Source organism: Temnothorax nylanderi, unplaced genomic scaffold (assembly GCF_030848795.1).
Source record: "Temnothorax nylanderi isolate EJ_2023f unplaced genomic scaffold, tnyl_v1.0 TNYL_tig0019_pilon, whole genome shotgun sequence".
NCBI classification, from domain to species: Eukaryota; Metazoa; Arthropoda; class Insecta; order Hymenoptera; family Formicidae; genus Temnothorax; species Temnothorax nylanderi.
The window spans coordinates 792,030-811,595 of NW_027249081.1; the positions used below are offsets into that span (position 1 = coordinate 792,030).

Sequence of the window (19,566 nt, forward strand, 5' to 3'; positions counted from 1 at the left end):
GATCGACAAAAGCTTTGTCTTTACGAATCATATAATTGTGTGATATAACAAGCGATTATATTGCACAATTATATAATTCGTAAAAACAAACGCATCTACTAAAATAGGTAAAAAAAAATAAAATAGGTAAAAAACTTGAGAAATGTCTTGAAAGCATTCGTAAGCTATGTTATTAAATATAATGATAAAAATTGAAAAATTCTATTTTACGTATAATAAATAATCGAATGAGCTTCAATTGAAATTATAGTTATCTATTACGAGACAATATTAAATGGAATTTAAACATATAAATAATATATATAGTGATATGTGTTGTGATTATGTAAGTGATTATGTAAGTATTATTAATTATATAATGATTGCCGCGTAAAACGCGGCAGTGTTGAAAATCACGGAACAGTTATTTTGTGGAGTACAGGATTTTATTTAATTTAAATTTTGACTCAATGTTGATTATTGCCTGATTTATATCGATGAATGATCGAACATATCATCTTAAATTTCAATTCGCTTATGAAATAAAATCTTAAAAATTGCTTGTATATCTATTTTTAGCTAATAATACGAGCAGCCAAACACACGTGTAATTATATATAATTCGCAGTTTTACGATATTGAACGAACTACATGACGAAACTAGAAGCACTGGACTATGGTGTGGTTGTCACGTCGGGAATTTCGTGTTATTAAATAAATGCATTAATTGTTCTAAATATTAGTACGTATTAATATTTGATTACGGTATAACGATGCAAAATTCGCGAGGCTGACGAATATGTATTATATTATAAATAGTAGAAAATGAGCCACGAATCGGTTAAATTATTATTATTGCAGAAACATTCGCGAAAAAACTTAATCTCGGTCTAATTATAACTAAATGTATAACTTGTTAAAAAAAATCTTTATATAATTTTTCAAATTTATTAATAATTGATTTAATTAGAAAACTGTCAAACATTAAGAATCCTCTATGGATAGTTTTTGTTGTTGAAATTCCGATTGTCCCGAAAAATCTCTTGGAATGCGTTCTAATTTATTATGTTCACAAAAACATAACCGATAAATTTCTTCGGTAACCCTTGCCGCGTCTCTGTGTCATAACGGAGAAACGGCGAGAACTCGGACGCATATTATAGAGGAAACGAAGCGTCTGAATGCGCAACGAATAATTAAACGTCAATCGCACGCCTACTCGTCGAGCGCAGGCTTAGAGCCGTTGCTGCCTCTGTCTCTCTCATCTCCGCTCATTTACCTGGCTATTTACCTAACGCATATGCTGTGTACGTCGTAGCAGTAGCTATTACATAACGGTTGATATAACTGTAAGCCGTCACCCATTTAGAGCAACGGTTGTGGCTGCATCGACAACCTCCGAGTGATGCGGAGGCACCACATTGACAAATGCATTGCATGTATAATAACGATACGAGATCGGATGATACGAGATTGCTGTAACGATAATAAGTTGAAACGATGTTATAGCAATATAATGATATATTATTAAAACTTGTCGGAATCTACATCCGTTTTATCTACTTCCTTTTTAATCAAAAGCGCACGATGTAATCACGGATTTTTTTGAATTCTCAGAATAAATCTCATATATGTGGTGATACGTAGATAGAAACAAAAATACATAATTCATTGAAAATGTAAATGTGAGCGATACGTGGAACGTCACAGTGAAATAGGCACAAAGATAAAAGACCGTGGTGTAAAGTGACAATGGACAAGGAGGGTAAACACAACGCGTAAGTGAGAGAGAATAGCCGAAGAGGAAGTGGCGCGTGAAAGGATGACAAAGAGAGATGGAGTTGCGCGGAGAGTGGTAAAAGATTAATGGTGTCGCAGCCCCGGTTACTGATTAACTCGGATCCTATCAAAGTACCTCGCGATTCGTTAATCTCTCGATTACCATCACGCCAGGCTTGCCGAACCTGTTGCACTCCTTCAGCAATTATTCTGCGTAATACCGTCATCTTTCCCAGAAATGTTATTGTTCTTATTAAAATTAGTTAGCTATTGTTAGAGAGAACTCTTGATCTTTCGCTCTACTGCAAGCAAGTCCCCCTTGACATTTAAATATGTATCACGTCATGTAATACATCTCGCTCTCTTGAAATTTTTATTAAATTCCTTATAAATAGTTTTTCTTTTATTTGAATTTCTTCTCAACAGTATCGATAATATATAAAGGTGAAATGATGATACTATTATAAGGATAAGACTGAAAAATATTAACGGATAATACAAATAGATAAAAAAATTATTCCTAATGTAATGAAAGATATACTGACAGCATTAATTTCTAATCAGAATAAAAATATAAATTATATAAAATAAAATAAACGAGTTAAGTATTTTTTATTTCAATATTCGAAAAGTTACACTTCATAAAATCTTTGTAATTCGTAGTAAGAAATTCTTCTAACATCAATACAAGTTTTTTAAAAGTACCGATTGTGTGTGACAAATGTAAAAGAAAATAGTGCGATTTATTTGAAATGTTAACGCTTGCACATTGTACTGATGCGTCAATAATGTCAGGAATTTCAATATAACTCGTAGTTGCAACGAAAAGTCGATATTCAAGACTGTAGAGATGGCATAAAGCATTATTATCATTGTTTGCGCGATAATAAGTATGAGCGATATAAATCAGCGATATCAGTTGGGGAACTGTGACCGATCGATAGAAGTTTGAATGTAGAGCGAATTATTCAGACACTCCTCGAATCTCAAGTTTCAAGCACATTGAAGGTACTTCAATCAGTAGTAATTAGTATCATCTAATTTATACTCACTTCTGTGTCCTTTGTCCATAACCGGATCTCTCCTCAGCTTTACCCTCCTCTTCGGATTCATCCGTGGAGCTGAAAGATACAAAATATATGACAACTTTAAAAAACTCAGTATCAATAATTTCAATTAACTCTAATTAATCGTCAGTTCTCGTATTTCTGTGCTTTAAGGATATTCAAAAGAAATAAATCAAAAGTAAATCAGAAAATAAATAAAGTTCAACACAAAAATATTTGAATAAGTTTAATATGTGAATACACGAAAGCACATTGAAATAATATAACATGAAAAAATTTGAAATATATAACAGCATTATTAGGAAATTATTTAAAACTTTTCGGGGAAGAGAAATTTATCAATATAAGACTGACTTCACAGAAATCAAAACAGTTGTAATTTATAGATTTAATTTAAAAAGAAAATTCGCGCGCGCGTGAAATATAGAAAAAGTGTGCAGAGAAAACCAACATATTTTTTCTAATTCAAAATTGAAATATAAATTGAATGCTCACGACTCGGTAAAATTAACTTGGGATATTTCCGTAAAATATAAAGTATAAAACGAATAAAGGAGCAGGATAGTCATAAAACTAGGCATGATTTCAGCAAACATATGCTGCTTGAGTTAGTTTATATTTTATAACATGACAGATTGAAAGAGAAATGAAATTTCTCCTAACGCTGTCAATCATCGTTTCGGATTGCAGCAATATGTGAAACGACTGATAGATATTACGCCCACGTAATATCTATCAATCGTTTCACATACGCCGATAAAAATCGCTTGGTATTTTTGCAAGGAAACAAGCTTAACTGAAGTTATTGCATTTTATGCGGGAGTGAAAAACTCGACGCTTAACATACACCCGCCAATGGCGAGCTATAAAAGGACCGCGAAACGAGACGAATTGAATTACGGTCGAGATTTTCGAACAATTCCTTTTTTATAATGCGCCCCGGCGATTTCTGCTCGATGTAGCGTAAAGGCGATTTTGGCACAATCCCGATTACATCCCTCCTACACGTTCAAGCCCGACACATCACGACGATCGCTTCGGAAAGTTGATGATCCGCGAGCAAATTCGAGATGAAACCTATCGATGTGACGAAGTGAAAGCGATAAGTTTTTAAATGTGTGAAACGTAGATAGATTTGTTGAAAGGACAGAAGCAGTGAGAAGAAAATAATATTTGTTACATTGTATACAGTGACTCACAAAACTGATCACACAAATCATATCATTGTTCTTTTTCGAAAATTTATAAACGAAGATATTTGTAGCACGATCATAAATATTTGTTTGCTTATATGTTATGTTGATTTTGAAAGATCGTTTTCATCGATTTCCATTTTTTAATTAATTAATTATAGATAATTGTTGTGTAGAAAGTTTTTAATTTCTATTTATTTTTTACTTAAGAATCTATTTAAGATTATTCTGTATATACAGAATGAAATAGAAAAATATATATCTATACGTTATCTTCTTTACTTAATTTTATTAAAAGGTATAATATAATACAATTTAATTTATTCGGACCAAAAAATGCATAAAAAATTAATATTTAAAAAATTGGTCATATATTTTTTAAATTATATAGCTTTCGTGTATGTATTAAAAAATACATGCACAATCAGAAATTAATAAGTTCACAGTTTATATTTCTGTTTCCAAATTATTCTGAGCTATAAGAAACATGATTCTACAAAGCATATAAATAAATAAAAATTTATATTATACGAAACATTATCAAACTGTGTTGTAAAGAATCTCCCTTAAGATATGAAATTTGTATTTCCTTCTATTGTAATTTAAATAATTGACACTTCGTCAAATAATCTGCTTCGTGGACTACTTATCGTTCTCATGATTATAAACTTCTATTGTTTTTTTATATTTTGGGTTAAATATTATCATTATCGTCATCCAAAAGCTATTGTTTAATATAACAAACGGACATTAAATTCTTTCGCATAATTGCACCTATTTTCGAATAAATAGTAATTTTTAAAATAAATGTTTCTGTTAATGCTTCGGGTGAACTTGTCGCAATACGAGTGATCGACTTTAAAATAAACTTTACGCTACGAATTATACATATGCAGGCTTTAAGTAACTTTTAAACTGGGGTCCCACGGCATGTGGTCCGTCACGACACGCGGCTTACTTATGCCTGTCAACAAATCGGCTCATGAATTAGCAAGCAACGAACTATAACAAGCCGCAAAGGTCCCATGGCGCGTTTAGCTCGTCTAGCTTAGACTCATATAGGCTTGTAGTCTTCAGCTCATCAGTTTGAAATGGATAGCCAACGAGAAAAGATCGTGGTCTGTGCAGCAATAATACATCTCTTTTCTTTTTTAATTATTTAATTAAAACATTTAATATTGTTTCCATTCTTTTTCAAGAATCGCTTATAGCGTTCTTATATCTTTATGAGAAAGAATGCTTCAAGTTCCACAATAATTCTTCTTTCTCGTGTGCTTCTAAAAATTCAAGGTTTTCTTATTCGACCACTCTCCATGAGTTAACATACGAGTTAACAATCGAATCACGTTTTTGGTTTTTATGGATTTCATCTCCACGGCTTCATTTTTAATCTTACGTTCTCGAGACTACTTGGTGAGTTTTTTCTTTTTTTAATTGTTTTGTATTTTCAATTTTTAATTTTCATGTGTCAGGTTTATCCTGATTACAGATCATCAAGTAATGAATTTGAATGTCAACTTTTTTTATCCACATGGCTTTTTGACCACGCTATGAAGTGCTGACTTAACAAACGTTAAAAATTAACTTTTATTTATCATTTGACACCGCTGAAAATGGCTCAAAGCCGTGTTTCCCGGACCTCCGTTTTACGTTTTAATATATATAGTTATAATTGTAACTAAATATTGTGACTACTTACACATCAACAATCGCGTTATTCTCTCATTGCTCATTTTTACCCCACTTTAATTATCGAGAGTCCTATTCTTATTCTGCCATCACAATTTGAATCACGTTTGCCTAGACGCATAACATATATTTTTCGACAAGCCTACGCAAGTCGACGAATCGAGCGGATCAAGGACACACTATCGGTGTGGGTTAATGGCTCAATAAGTTTGACTCCGATAATATTTAACCCAAAATGTCAGAAAGCAATAGAGATTTCACAATCATGAGAACGATAGAAGTAGTCCACGAAGCAGATCATTTAACGAAGTTTAAATTACAATAAAAGGAAATAAAAATTTTATATCCTAAAGAAGATTTCTCTATTTATCGACTCTCAAAAGGAACGACGAGCCACGAACCGCGAGCATTAGCAACCTATCCCGGTCCTATGACGTGTGGCTCGGGATGATTTGGTGTAATTTGCCAAGGCCAAGCCTCTACGCGTCGTGGGACCCCGGTCCCAGCTTGATAATATAGCATATCCTGCTTCAAAAGAATAACGTAGTATGTATTGGTGTGTTATACACACGCGAAGTAAGAGATAAACGAGCGATGATATATGGGAAGGAAGCACTTTCACAGTCGGTCTATAAACATCACGGAGTGAACACGACTTCATAATAGAGGCGACAAATCATGGGGTTACTTAATAGACTGATCGCTGTTTTGGCTATCAAGATACTATTTTTAAAAGTGAACGCAATTCCACTTGTTGACGACCCTTCGTCGTCCCAGTTGGAACTGAAGAAAGACGACGCTGTAGAGACATTCAATAATTCAAGGTGCAATGAAAGGTCAGGTACCTTATATTTGTTATTATACTCTATTTACATATCACGTATCTCAATTTCTAAGGTAATTTCTTCGAAATACCTTGCAAGTTACACGTTTATACATATATGTTAATACGTATATTAATTTTGCTAATTTTATTACAGTCGAACGTACACTGAGAGAAATGTTTTGTTGAAACAACCAAATTTTGTTACAGTAACAAAAATGTTTGTTGAAACAACCAAAATTAACCAAAATTTTGTTACAGTAACAAATTTTGGTTGTTTCAACAAAACTTTCTTCAACATTTGCTCTCAGTGTATCACAATTAGTTCCTTATACGGAAACATATAGATATAAACCAGAACATGCTATGCCTGGGGAACCCTATCAACTTAAGACTCGATTGAATTATAAGAAAGAGGTAATCAAGCTGATAAATAACGCGATGATATTCGATAAAGAAATAAAGAAGAAATAAGAGAGAGAACAATTTTCGTATAAATTAGCAATCTTTTCGTTTTATTTTTATTTTGCAAACGAATTATCAATCTCTTGTTTGCTTATGCTACGACTATAATCGGTTAATTTGCCAATTACGAGTATTACAGTTTCACACCGAGTTGACATGTTGCGAAGGCTACGTGCAATCCGGTGCAATGTGCGTACCGCGTTGCCCGCAATCGTGCCAAAATGGTACTTGTAAGGAGCCGGACGTGTGCATCTGCAACACAGGATACCGCATGTCAAGCAATGACTCGTGCGTGTCGGCGTGCACAAACGATTGCGCCAACGGTACCTGTGTCGATCCTGGGGTTTGCATTTGCAACGAGGGCTATTGGTTGGACTCGGACGGATTCACCTGCCGACCCGTTTGCCCCGCGCAATGCGAGGAGAATCACGGATACTGCACTGAGCCGAACGTGTGCACGTGTCGTCCCAATTACAGGAAACACAAGAGATTCGGCCACGTCTTTAAGTTCATGTGCGAGCCCATTTGCGAACCTGAGTGCAAGAACGGTCTTTGTATCGCTCCTAACGTCTGCATGTGCGCGGACGGCTACGAGAAGGACGAGGACGATTCATTTGTCTGCCACGCCATTTGCGACGAGCCGTGCGTTTTTGGGAAGTGCATAGTGCCGGAAATGAACTGGTGCCGATGCAATCCCGGTTACAAAAACGTGAACGCGTTGTCCGTCTGCGAACCGCACTGCAGCGAACCCTGCAAAATGGGCACGTGCGTGGCGCCGCAAACATGCAGCTGCAACGAAGGTTACAGACAAAGTAACAACTCCAAACATATATGTGAGCCGATCTGCGAAAATGATATGTGCGGTAGCGGCATATGCGTCGCGCCCGCAACATGCTTACATGAAAATCAAACAGTGTCCAATACATCTGTCGTTTTATCTAACTCGACTCAAAGCAAGCCGATCTGCACGATACCTTGTGGACCCAACGGAGAATGCACATCGCCCAATGAATGCACTTGCTTCGAAGGGTATCGCTCACACGCACAGTCAATTATAACAGAGCTGTATGAAAAATTTTCGAAAACACCGTTTCCCGAATTGGCAAGTATATCTGTACAATAAGATATAAATGTTATTATTAATATTCATTATCGCCAGAACTTTCGACAAAATATCTAAGAACCACTCACCGCGCGAAAGGAAGGTTTTAATCTTCTAAAAAGTGATTTTTTTCTTAATTTTCTGTTGTCACACCTCTTTTTTTTCGAACACGTTTGTCACACGGCACAGGATCAATTTGACCCAATCAATTTTCAAGCAGCTGCTGTTCATCAAAAACTAACAGTTCAAGTGGATCGCAAAAAATTCTAGAATAAAGTTTAAACATTGTAGAATGTATTCTCATTATAAAAAATTAACTTTTTGAATGGCATCATGTTCAAAAAAATTCTTTAAAAAAACGTAAATTCTGAAAAAAATCATAACTTTTATTTTTCAATGTTTTTTGCATAGTAGGTACTCTTAAAAGATATGTTTCTTTAATAAAAAAAAATAATTTGGAGTCACTTTGACCCCGGGTGACAACCGAGGGTTAATCATAACAAAATCATAATTTTTTATAAACATTTTTTTATTGTTATCAGTAAAAATATGTTTTAATTAAGTTATGACAAACATATACATTTAACAAGTAATGATTTGATTTTATTGCCTAAATAATCCTTAAAACGGTGCTCGACAGGATTAATGTGTCTTCAAACTTTAACTTCAAAATCACGCACAAAGTTAAAAAAAATTTTTATTAACTTTACTTGAAACTTGAGACCTTCCGAAAGCCTGAAAATTCATTTTAAAAATTGAGCTTGTGTTTCCGTTGACGAGTTATCGCGATTTGAAATGGCCAATACATATTCAAACTTTTTTCATTGTTGGGAATAAACCTACGGTATCAGTATCTAATATCTAAGTAATACATAACGGAAAGATTGCACAATCAAATTATATCGTATTTTATCGATTCGAAGTAGTCGTTTGATTTGGAGGAGTGTTATTTTTAAACTATTTTTTAAATTACAACTAATTAAAATTTTTTTATTTTAACTTATTTGATTTTCGACTGTCAAACAACTAGTCTAAGGAACATATCTGCCAACCGGTTTGCGATTTTATCTGCTGGAATGGTAAGTGCACCGCGCCAAACGTATGCACCTGCGATCAGGATCACTATCCGGAGTGGCTGGAAGATGATGAACCTCTAAACAAGATCATGAGGCACCGCTTTCGGCACTGTCGAATGAAACTCTTTTCAACGCTCTTCCAAGACCCCTCGTGGCGTCCTTGCAACGCTCTCTCGTGCGGAGATAACGGGACGTGTGACGAGTCCGGCATTTGCATTTGCGACGATGGTTACAGGAGGGACACGGCCGGTGCTTGCATACCCACCTGCGATCGAGGGTGCTTAGACGGTATGTGTACGGCGCCGAATCGCTGCGTGTGTCGCGACGGCTACGCGCTGCATAGCGATCGAGAGAACGATGAACCAAGCGTCTGCAAGCCGATTTGCGAAAGGGGCTGCCAGAATGGCCGTTGCGTCGGCCCGAATGAGTGCATTTGTGACTATGGTTTTATACCGAACAACGATCATCACTCGAGACCGGAGTGCATCCCTAGGTGTGCTCGCAACTGCAGCGGACACGGCGACTGTGCCAGTGTCATTTGGATCGATCTGGACGATTGCGACCAAGAGTCACGATCGCGCCACGAGTCCAGATGCAAGTGTCACTCCGGATGGACGGGAGAGGATTGCGATCAACCGACCAAGTGCGTCATAACGATGGCTTACAATGAAGCCAAGAAGAGGTGAATACTACTGACCCGCCGATTTCCCGTTCGTGGCCTCGCAAAGAGCGCCCGCCATTCAATAACTGTGACTAAACGAATCTTATAATTCGTAAATATGATTGCAGAGTCTTGCTTCATTTTGCAAATAGCGAAATCAGGCGAGCTTACGAAGGTGCACCGTATTGTTATCAATGCGACAATTTTTTGGACAACAATACAGTGTGCTATGTGATGCAAAATTATGAACGCAATTTGACTGTCAGCTGTTTTCTTAATACAGGTATTTGCAACTTAGAAATAAATTAGATCTTTTTCAGTAACGAGATAAGTTTTTATAATTATGTATGAAAGTTTATAATCAATGTTCTTTTAAACTCTTCGATTATTGCGTAATCGTTTTCATAATGTCAAAGAATTTTAACAGTTTAGGAATAAAGAACTATTTTCAATTTCTTTTAGAATAACTTTAGTGTTTATTGTTAGTTATATAGATTGTTTATAATATCAATGACAATATATCGATAAAAGGGGTTGGACACGTGGAGTGTGTTACATAAACTTTTCTAAATAATTGTCAGAAATTATACCAAATATTACTTGCAAAACATCAGAGTCTGTTTCCATAAATTGATTAAAAATACTTCTAATTTATTTTATAAAAACAAAAATCTAGAAACATAGATCTAGAAACTAGCTTCAAAAAGTTTGCTTGTAAAGAAAACTACACACTGATAAAAATAATGCGAAACTAATGTTAAGGAGAAATGTGATTTTTTAAATAATTCTACCTATCATAAAAGACATTTAAATTTGTTAGTTTTATCTCTATTGCTTTTTATTTTGCAGATTTGCCTTGTTACGCGATGTCTCGTTCAAACGCCTTGAGTAATGTTACCATAATAGTTTGGCCTTTCGCGATTCTCGCTATATTATTAGTTATAGGTCTGATAGTGGCAGCATATTTCATGTATCGCAAACGTCAAAAGAAGAAATTGGCTACAGGTATTCTTTAAAATGTGTTAATAACATAATTTATAATAATTTTACGTTTTAACAAAAACGTAACTAAAAGATAGTTACGACATCGTATTTTGAGCTGTATGCATAAAGCGTGATAAAAAATTATTTAACGTGAAGGATAAGACAAACGCTCGCACCTTGCGCGATATCAAATCGCTTTTATGACACTTAAATAAAAGGCTTTATAATTAATATTTTATTGTATTCTAAGCGACAACGAGATAACTATCTTGAAATATTTGATTCCAGTAGGTACATCGACAAACATTTTTGTGCGAGAATCTCTCGCTACCGAGATTTTGTTGCCTGACATCTAACTTTAAAGGAGACATCAGTACGAAGACAGTTAAAAGAAAAATAGACTGCAGTAGTTGTGATAATGATGATAAATAGGACAGTTGTTGTAGTAATGATGTACTAGATCATATTTTATTGTTCCTTGACGAGAATATAAAATGTATAAAATGTGTAGATAATTAAACAATCTTTTTGCGCGTGTTACAATTAAATTTTCCTTAAATGTCTGTAAGTTTTAATTATTATTCTTTATATTTATACACACGAAAACGACGAATAAGGAATTTTCTAACGTAATTGCAATACGCGTAAACAGATTGTTTAATTACATGCACTTTCCAAGTCGGTTCAACTTTAAATGAAAAACGTCGTACAACACAATTCTACGCGAATTTCATTAGTAGCTTGGTTGCAACGAGCTTGAATGTCATGTGATTATTTAGCATGGAAAATGTTCAATTATCTTTCCGTTGCGCTTTTCACTTTTTCGCGCGCTGGATTATCACGGTATATTTCAGTGGTTGTTAGTGAATAAATTAATCTGCCATATATAATAAATAAGTTGAATGCGAGACTATAATTTTTTAAGCTTAGAAAATCTCACAGCGAAGTTTTGCTAGGGCAAGAAGCAAGAATTCGTTGCTTAATTAATATGATATTTAGTAGTTTGTTTCTCTATTTAGCCAGCATTTTTATATATGATTAATATATCAATCTCACAACGATCCGAAACGTGGCGAAAGCATACAATAAACTCGACCACAATGCAATCTAAATTTTAAACCATTTCGGAAAGCAAATTTTCCAATTAAATTATGAAATGTTTTTATTCTATGTTAAAAAATACTAACTAAAAATACTAAATAATCAGCAATTCGAATTCTTTAGTTCATGCGTATTCACATTTACATACTTTTATCACGCGTCCTTGTGAATTTCCTTTAATTCACAAGATATCGCATAAGAGACCCTGTTTCTCCTCACGAGACATAAATCTATTACGTGACCCACTAACGATTTCAACAAACGACTCTACGTGCAAACTGCGTTATCCGCCATTGCAGCGGCGAGCTTGTACATAGTAAAATTACATACAATCACTTTAGCATGAAAGGTACATGTTATCTTCGCACCTCTGCTTCGCTCTCTGCTCTTTTCCTCTTTCTCTCTCTCTCTCTCTCTCTCTCTCTCTCTCTCTCTCTCTCTCTCTCTCTCTCTCTCTCTCTCTCTCTCTCTCTCTCTCTCTCTCCTCCTCTCTCCCTCCCTCCCTCCCTCTTCCTCCCTCCCTCTCCCTCACTCTTTCTCTTTCTACCCTCTCGCGTTTCTCGCTTCATCTCGCTCCATGCGCAGTTTGTTGCATCGCAGTTTATCGGCGGGATAGACGATGGCGTAATCTGCCTTCCGATCGACAAGCCGTTAATGAACACGTGGACAGATCGCGATTCCCACGTAGCTCTTGCATGGCGTGTCAGATCGCGATAACTGCCGCGACTGCAATCGATATTGCGCGCGGACCTAACGCGGGCGAGTTGCCTGCCGGGCGAGAAAAATGAAACGGTCCGTTTTTGCAGCCGTAACTCGGTGACCCGCACGGTGAAGAGGAAAATACGCGTCGAGTGGTCTTGCGATAATATCTTCGGCAAACCGTAAGCGTTGGAAACGATCCAAGTGCTTCTTGCGCCCTTTCAAGGCGTTCGTTGTCGGCCGTCAATTTCTTATAATCGTGATAAGAAATGATGGTATCGCGGTATGAAATATAATTCCTTTTATTTCCTGTGTTATTTCGTGTCATCAAATAATGATTGTAAAATGGCCTCAAAACTTTGCAGATGTGAAATAATATTTGAGTGTTAGATAAGTCATTATACTTCTAATATTTCTTGAGGATTTATTATATGTATATATATGAGTGAGAAGGGAAACACACATATACACACATTCGAAAATTATTATATATATTATACACAAGATATAAAGTTATTAATTGAACAAATTTTGAACGATTTTCTCAGAAGATATATATATTTCATGAAATTAATGTACCAAGGACTTTAACCAGTTTATTGAATCAATATTTGAATCTACTTCAAAAGATGATTTTAATTAAATATGATGGAAAAATGAGTGCTTTTATAGAAAGATTTAAAAAATTAGGTCAGCTATAATAAAAAGATAGTGCATCGCGGTGACCGAATTAAGTTATCCTCTCGTCTAATGATGATAAAATCATTCAGCTGTCGCAAAAATTATCTATGCAGATCTCGTTACATAAACATTTAAAAATTATGCTGCACGTTTATCATTATCAAGTATTTAAACATAAGAATCACAATTATTATTTAATTTACTTTAGTCAAACGTTTATTTAACATTATAAATTTAAATCAAAAGACTTGTAAATAATATTTCATAATACCTTATTGAATAACATATTCATCTTTGAAAGATGGGATAATTAAACTTTTTCTGTTATAATTATGTTTAATAATTATGTCCAAGAACTGTAGCAGAGAAGATGATCGATTAAAGGAACGCGGTTGGAAATACGCTTCTTTTCTGCAGTAATATAAGCTCAGAACGAACATAAAATAAGAATATAAAGCGCGCTTTAATTGAAATGTTCCTAGCTCGGTAATTCACATAAGGAAAATGCTATCTCGAAACAGAACTACGGCAGTGGCTTTCTTAAATAAAAAAAAGAAACATCAAATTTACAATAGAACCAGACTAAATTGTAGTCTCACGCTCTCGCTTCGTGCACTCGATTATACATATTTAAAAAAAAAGGAGAAAATGTTTGTCTCTCAAACTCAAATGATTTGTAGGTCGCGAACTTTTTCAAATAAGAGTTCTTTGCCATATGCATGCATTTTAATGGTACATTATACAACAAAGCCGTTCGTTTGTCCTTACAAATTTTTAAACTGCATAAATAAACAACAAAGGATTTTATCGCCAGTTGTATATTGCAAAAAAAAATTTTTTTCATGACAGATTTAAAATTCCGCCGAAGATCTACTAAATACATAAAGAATATTAATTATTAATACGAGAAATATGATATATTTTATCTCGTTGTAGGAATATATTACTTTTGTGAAAATGATCTCTGTGTTCATCTATAAAGTGGCGAAGGAGATTCTCCCATATCGACGCGCGCATATCATCGATCTTAGTTACGTATTGTAATGCCATTTCTGTGCGGAAGAATGATTCTGTTAAGAGCAAGTCGCGCGCGAATTGTGCCGATTTCCGATCGTGATGGTGAAATTGGATATCGCACAATAATTAACACGAATGTCGCGTTACTCTATACAAAGACGCGGACCGTTTCATTATTTTCCGTAGCAAATTAATCGCTATTTGAACTTTGGGCTTTAAATGAGAGAGTGTGGATCCGCGGCGACCTACGAAATTAAATTCCCGATTCCTAATTAACAGGATTTCATCACTGGCACGACAAAAACTTCTCTGGGTTGACTGAAACCGATGTTATCCGCGGAATTGAATCACCGCCCGGAGCAAGCCCATAGCTCGATCGATCAAACGCACTTTTCTGTCTTGTATTTCTTTTTTCGCATAATACTAACGCATTCATAGCAGAATTCCTGCGGTTTATGGATACCCGGCTTCCTCAAAGACATAAAATCACTCGATAGTAATTACATAAACGTTAAGTATCTTACGTATCTTTAATTATTGCATAATCTAAGAGTAATAAAAAGAGAAAACTATTTCTACGTGGAACGCGAAGGACAGATAATCACTGTACACGAACATGTAAAAATGTAATTTCGGCAGTATTACGGATTTATGGCAAACTACATTTTCCGAGTGAAGGATGTAGAAAAATATTAGGAGACAATAGATAATCAATGAAAAAAGGTAGTAATGTACCAGAGATAAGAATTAACATATGTATTATTCGGAAATATTTTCATAATAAGACTTACCAAGTTCACTGTCGACATCATGAATAACGATCTTGATGCCTTCCCCGTCGACCAGACTTCCCTGCCTAGGCAATTCACGTTCTTCAGCTGCAACCCTGCTAACAGCTACCGCAGGGGCACCTTTTGCCGCTCCTGGTTGAGCCGAAGTTAACGCTCTTATCGCGTTTATGTCGGGTCTAAAATAACACATAAAAGATCCATGTTATATTAGTGAAAGCTTTTTAAAAATAATTTTAATAAATCCTTTTTATACCTTAAGAAAGATATTTGTTTATATATTTAGAGAGGAATTTAATAAAGTCAATTGAAATTTATATTATTGAAATTAATAGAAATAATGGCTAATGTCCATTTCTACCAATGTAGAACTTCAAAATCTCTGTTTAACTTACTTATTATCCTTTTCTAATTCTTAAAACTAGAACAAGATAAAAAATCAACTAAACCGAGATTAAAGTTAATCTACATTGATAGATATGGACATAAGACAGCTTTGGGTATTTAGGCTATAAGGCATTTACTTGCCAGATTATTGCCAGACATTACCGGAATCAAACTTATTTGATTTACAAACTTCGAATATGTATCGTACAAAATTCTTAGTAGCTTTCCACTTTGAAGTTTTTTATTGATCCGCCTTAATTATCCGCCAGCAAACAAAATAAGTAGCACATTACTTGATTGATGCCTTAAAAATCGTTTCGAAAACCGTTTAAGCTCTCATTGCCATGAGCATGGACATAAGCCGATTTAAGCGACCGATTATACCCATTATGCGGATTAGGCGGATTCGGATCCTCACGGGTTAAGCCGCAAGATTGATATTGACTGCCCACATTGAAACAAGTTTTATTATTGCGAAACTATCTCGGAATAGCCAAGACAAGCTTAATAATTTTGCCAGCGCTCGGGGCGAAGCTCGAAAAATGTTACGTCCAATATCGACTTTCGGCTTTCTCGGTTAAAGTTGCGATAATAACCGCCGAGAAATATTGTTTTACTTGGTAAATATCAGTATATATGTTGACTATATTGATTCTAAAATTAACTTTTAACAGTCCTAAATTTCAACGCTATTAAATAATATCTGTATTACTTATTTGTACATCTAGATGATGTACTTAATTTTTTTGCTTTTGAATATTTAGTTGAAATTTTAACTTAATTGGAAATAATGAAAAATATAAATTTGGAAAATTCAACGAATAATTAAAAATATATCAAATGTAAAAATTGATTTAAGTCACACATTATTGCAATTATTTAATAATAATCAATTCTAAACATTTCGGTACTTATTATCATACCTATTACTTAAATTATAATTTTGAAGAAAAAGGAACTCTTGCAAGCGCAATAAAAAAAATTGTACTTTGTACATGTGTAATTTTGCGGGCTTTCATTTATCAAATGCCTCTAACTTTCAACACAAAACAGTTAACTGCTAAATTAAATTTTCTTTACATAGGAAAAAGCGAGTGAAGAGAACATGCAGTGAAAAATATATACATATAGTCACTCTACTGACGTTTTTACCTAACGAAAACGAAGTTTTTTTTTTCACTTTGTAACGAGACTTTCAAACGTAGTCGCAATTGTGTTAAACTTCCGCACGATGAGCATTCTCGGGCACGCGATAAATTTACTCGCCCGTGTTGGTGTGATGCCACGGACACAAATTACCGTCCTAATTCTGCACCATAAAGGCTAAGGAAGCTTACGCTTGAGGTTCATAAAGTAGTCCTAAACTGCCGTAACCACCATCTCACCCCGCACAAGAAACAACCGATGGCTTTGTGGCGAGTTTGGAAATATTTAGCGCTAAATATGCAAATCTAATTTTTAACCTGAAACAGTATCTACGCGATTTTTATATGATATATAAAATTCAAAATCAAACTGCTATATCTAAACTGGTCTCTTCAGTACTTTCAAGGTCCTTTTAAGAATAATAATAATTTCTTCAAAACATTTTTATAACCAGAATAATATTTTTTTTCACGCTCTGACAATATACACATGTAACATACATTAATCGAATGTTTGATATTATCAGGTTTTTTAAAAATAGTTTGAAATTGAAAATAGTTGAAAATAGTTTTTAGAAATTGATCTAAGAAATTTTGTTTTATAAAGATATAGGCTTTTCAAAGAGACTTCGATTCATTCAGTATTAAATGTAAGAATATGGTCTTTGCTGTATATATGCGAAGGAAAAAGTGTCGAAACAGCCTGGTGCACTACCGAGTAGTTCGATGTCTATACGAGCTTCAGCGTACAATGTGTTGAAAGCTGTCGACATAATCGTGCAAAAGTTTCCCGCGTAAAGGAGAAATTCAAGCGATAGTTATGACAAGAGAGAGAAAGCTTTGCTGCAAACTAACTAAAGAATAAATAACTCGTTCAGAAATGATTAGTTAAATCGACGTCAATTCGACGTTGATGCGTCGATGAATGGTCGATACCGAGTACTGGTTGATATTCTTGTCATCTTTGACTTCATCATAATTGTTTTTATTTAATTGAGTAGTTACGAATATTTTAATATAATTTCTATGTCTTTCGGCCAATTCTACATCGAATATTATACATAATATGTATACCTATATACGTGTGTATATATTGTTTTCCGACTTTGCGTTGATTCGATTTGATTTGTAGAGTTAGCCGAAAGATAATAGAAATTTTACAGAAATATTCGCAATTGCTTATAATTATGTATATTATGTAAAAATAATTATAATGAAATTGAAGATATGAGACAAAGATATTTTCCAACCAGTATTCGACATTGGCTATTTATCGACGCATCGATATCGAATTGACTAATCATTTCTGGCAGAGAAAGAAATGTAAGGTTAAAGTTCAAGTATAGAATTCGTATTTATAAAGTATTAGAAATATGTGTCAGCACGCCGTTCTTTAAAAAGCACGAAATATTTCTTTGATAATATTTTATAATTAAAACTACATGTACTTGTATAGCTTTCAAAGCTCTTTTTAAATTATAAAGTAGTACTAATGTTGAAATACGAAATCTCCGTTAAAATTTATTGAAAACTGAGAAGTTGTATTGAGCGATCTATTTATATCGTGGAGATTTGGCGACGTTTTCGACGGAATTTTCCTCGAGTCCACGTTATCAAGAAAACGTGACCGTGCCACTCTTGAAGTTGCTTTTCTAAAGAACTAAGTTATAAAGTTCGAGACGTCTCTTTCGAGTATAGCATAGCACAAGAACTACAAGAGATATCTTCAAGCATGAATCGAAGGAATGTAGGCATTGCGTCTTGTTTCCGTCGTGTCTCCCACCGTTCTACTTTTAACCCGGAAAAGTTACCGCGCCGCTTCGCAGAATAAATAGAAATTCATAAGTTGGTTGCGAGCCGGTTACAAACTATTGTCTGGAATCCCCGCGGCTGCGCTGCATTAAACAAACGATATCGTGGCGTGCATGACGTTGATGCAACCGTCTCGCTGCATCTTCCATCTTTCTCTCGCAAATTGAAACTTGCAATTCCGCCGACGGCTGAGGTAGCAGCGGTGCGTCCCGCTGCAGCGCCGGGCTTATCTCGCATTTTTATGCGCAATGTTGGAAGACCCGAAAAAAAAAAGAAAGATAAAAACGAAGAAGAAAACGGTGTAACGCCAAGGCGAACGAGATAAATCTCAAACGAGCCGTGCAACTTTTAACGAGTCTCGTCCCCTCAAAAGCGTTTCCGTATCCTCCGAGATAACTCCGCGATCGCGGGACGCGATTATTGAATTGTCCCGTGAGGAAGTGAAAAGGAGTGATGAGTAGCTATACGTGTGAGGAATTATCGGCGCTATCTATGTTTTATCTATTTTGTTTTAGTTTACGATTTTTTAGTATTACGATATAGTATGACGTAAAGGATCGATATTGACATTAAAAGACTTCCTATTGTTTCTATTTTATTGTCTCACGTTTTATAAGCTCTTCTTTTATTCTCATCGTTTTCGGGACATTCGTAATCGCATTTTGAACCGTCTCTTTTGTAGTATTACTTTCAGCCATCGTTTCGCTTCAGAATACGACTGAATGTAGTTATAAAAAGGGAGTCTCACACACATACACACACAATTTCAAGTTCCTTTTCTTTATTACAGCCTGCATAAGGAAAACCGTATTACAATATTCTATATTATTTTTAAATTGAAAACTGATGTAGATTTTTATAAACCTGATTAACAACTATGTAATATTAACAATTCTTTAACTGAATTTGTCTTTCATTTACATATGCTGTTACTTAATGAAAAATTTTTCTTGGTAAAAACACTTTAAAAGACTTAAAATACATAAAAATGCTATTTTTAATACCAAATAATTCTAGAACTAGGTATACTTTTATCAGTTTTCAATGTTTTCATGAAAGAATTGACTGAAAATTTTTCATCAAAAAGTCCGTTATTAATAGCAATGGTTATAAGGACG

The 19,566-nt window shown here is 34.7% G+C and overlaps 3 protein-coding genes across 11 annotated transcripts in view; 2 read left to right on the forward strand and 1 right to left on the reverse strand.

Moving 5' to 3' along the window:
- Window positions 1-19,566, reverse strand: part of Fife (regulating synaptic membrane exocytosis protein fife) — a 165,887-nt gene that overhangs the window by 61,123 nt on the left and 85,198 nt on the right. For all 9 annotated transcript variants that reach the window (XR_011717470.1, XM_071699685.1, XM_071699687.1 and 6 more), the window contains 2 exons: window positions 15,108-15,283; window positions 2,811-2,879 (listed from right to left, as the gene is read on the reverse strand). Coding sequence is in view for 8 of the 9 variants with exons in the window: in XM_071699685.1 (XP_071555786.1) it covers window positions 2,811-2,879; window positions 15,108-15,283 (245 nt within the window). In the remaining variant the exon portion in view is untranslated. The remainder of the gene's footprint in view (window positions 1-2,810; window positions 2,880-15,107; window positions 15,284-19,566) is intronic.
- On the forward strand, window positions 6,838-8,344 carry LOC139768989 (uncharacterized). Its single transcript, XM_071699699.1, has one exon. It carries the CDS (start codon window positions 7,183-7,185, stop codon window positions 8,116-8,118), a length of 936 nt encoding a protein of 311 aa, XP_071555800.1. The 5' UTR covers window positions 6,838-7,182; the 3' UTR covers window positions 8,119-8,344.
- Window positions 8,604-11,715, forward strand: LOC139768988 (uncharacterized). Its single transcript, XM_071699698.1, has 4 exons — window positions 8,604-9,855; window positions 9,963-10,117; window positions 10,684-10,839; window positions 11,107-11,715. The coding sequence occupies exons 1-4, from the start codon at window positions 9,263-9,265 to the stop codon at window positions 11,172-11,174; spliced, it is 972 nt and encodes a 323-aa protein (XP_071555799.1). The 5' UTR covers window positions 8,604-9,262; the 3' UTR covers window positions 11,175-11,715.

What these genes read in the sequence shown, in the direction of transcription:
- LOC139768989 (XM_071699699.1), top strand. Translation starts at nt 7,183, where the DNA reads ATGTGCGTACCGCGTTGCCCGCAATCGTGCCAAAATGGTACTTGTAAG.
- LOC139768988 (XM_071699698.1), top strand. Translation starts at nt 9,263, where the DNA reads ATGAGGCACCGCTTTCGGCACTGTCGAATGAAACTCTTTTCAACGCTC. An exon ending in TACAATGAAGCCAAGAAGAG is followed by an intron (nt 9,856 to 9,962) that starts GTGAATACTACT and finishes ATATGATTGCAG; the next exon opens with AGTCTTGCTTCATTTTGCAA. An exon ending in AAAGAAGAAATTGGCTACAG is followed by an intron (nt 10,840 to 11,106) that starts GTATTCTTTAAA and finishes ATTTGATTCCAG; the next exon opens with TAGGTACATCGACAAACATT.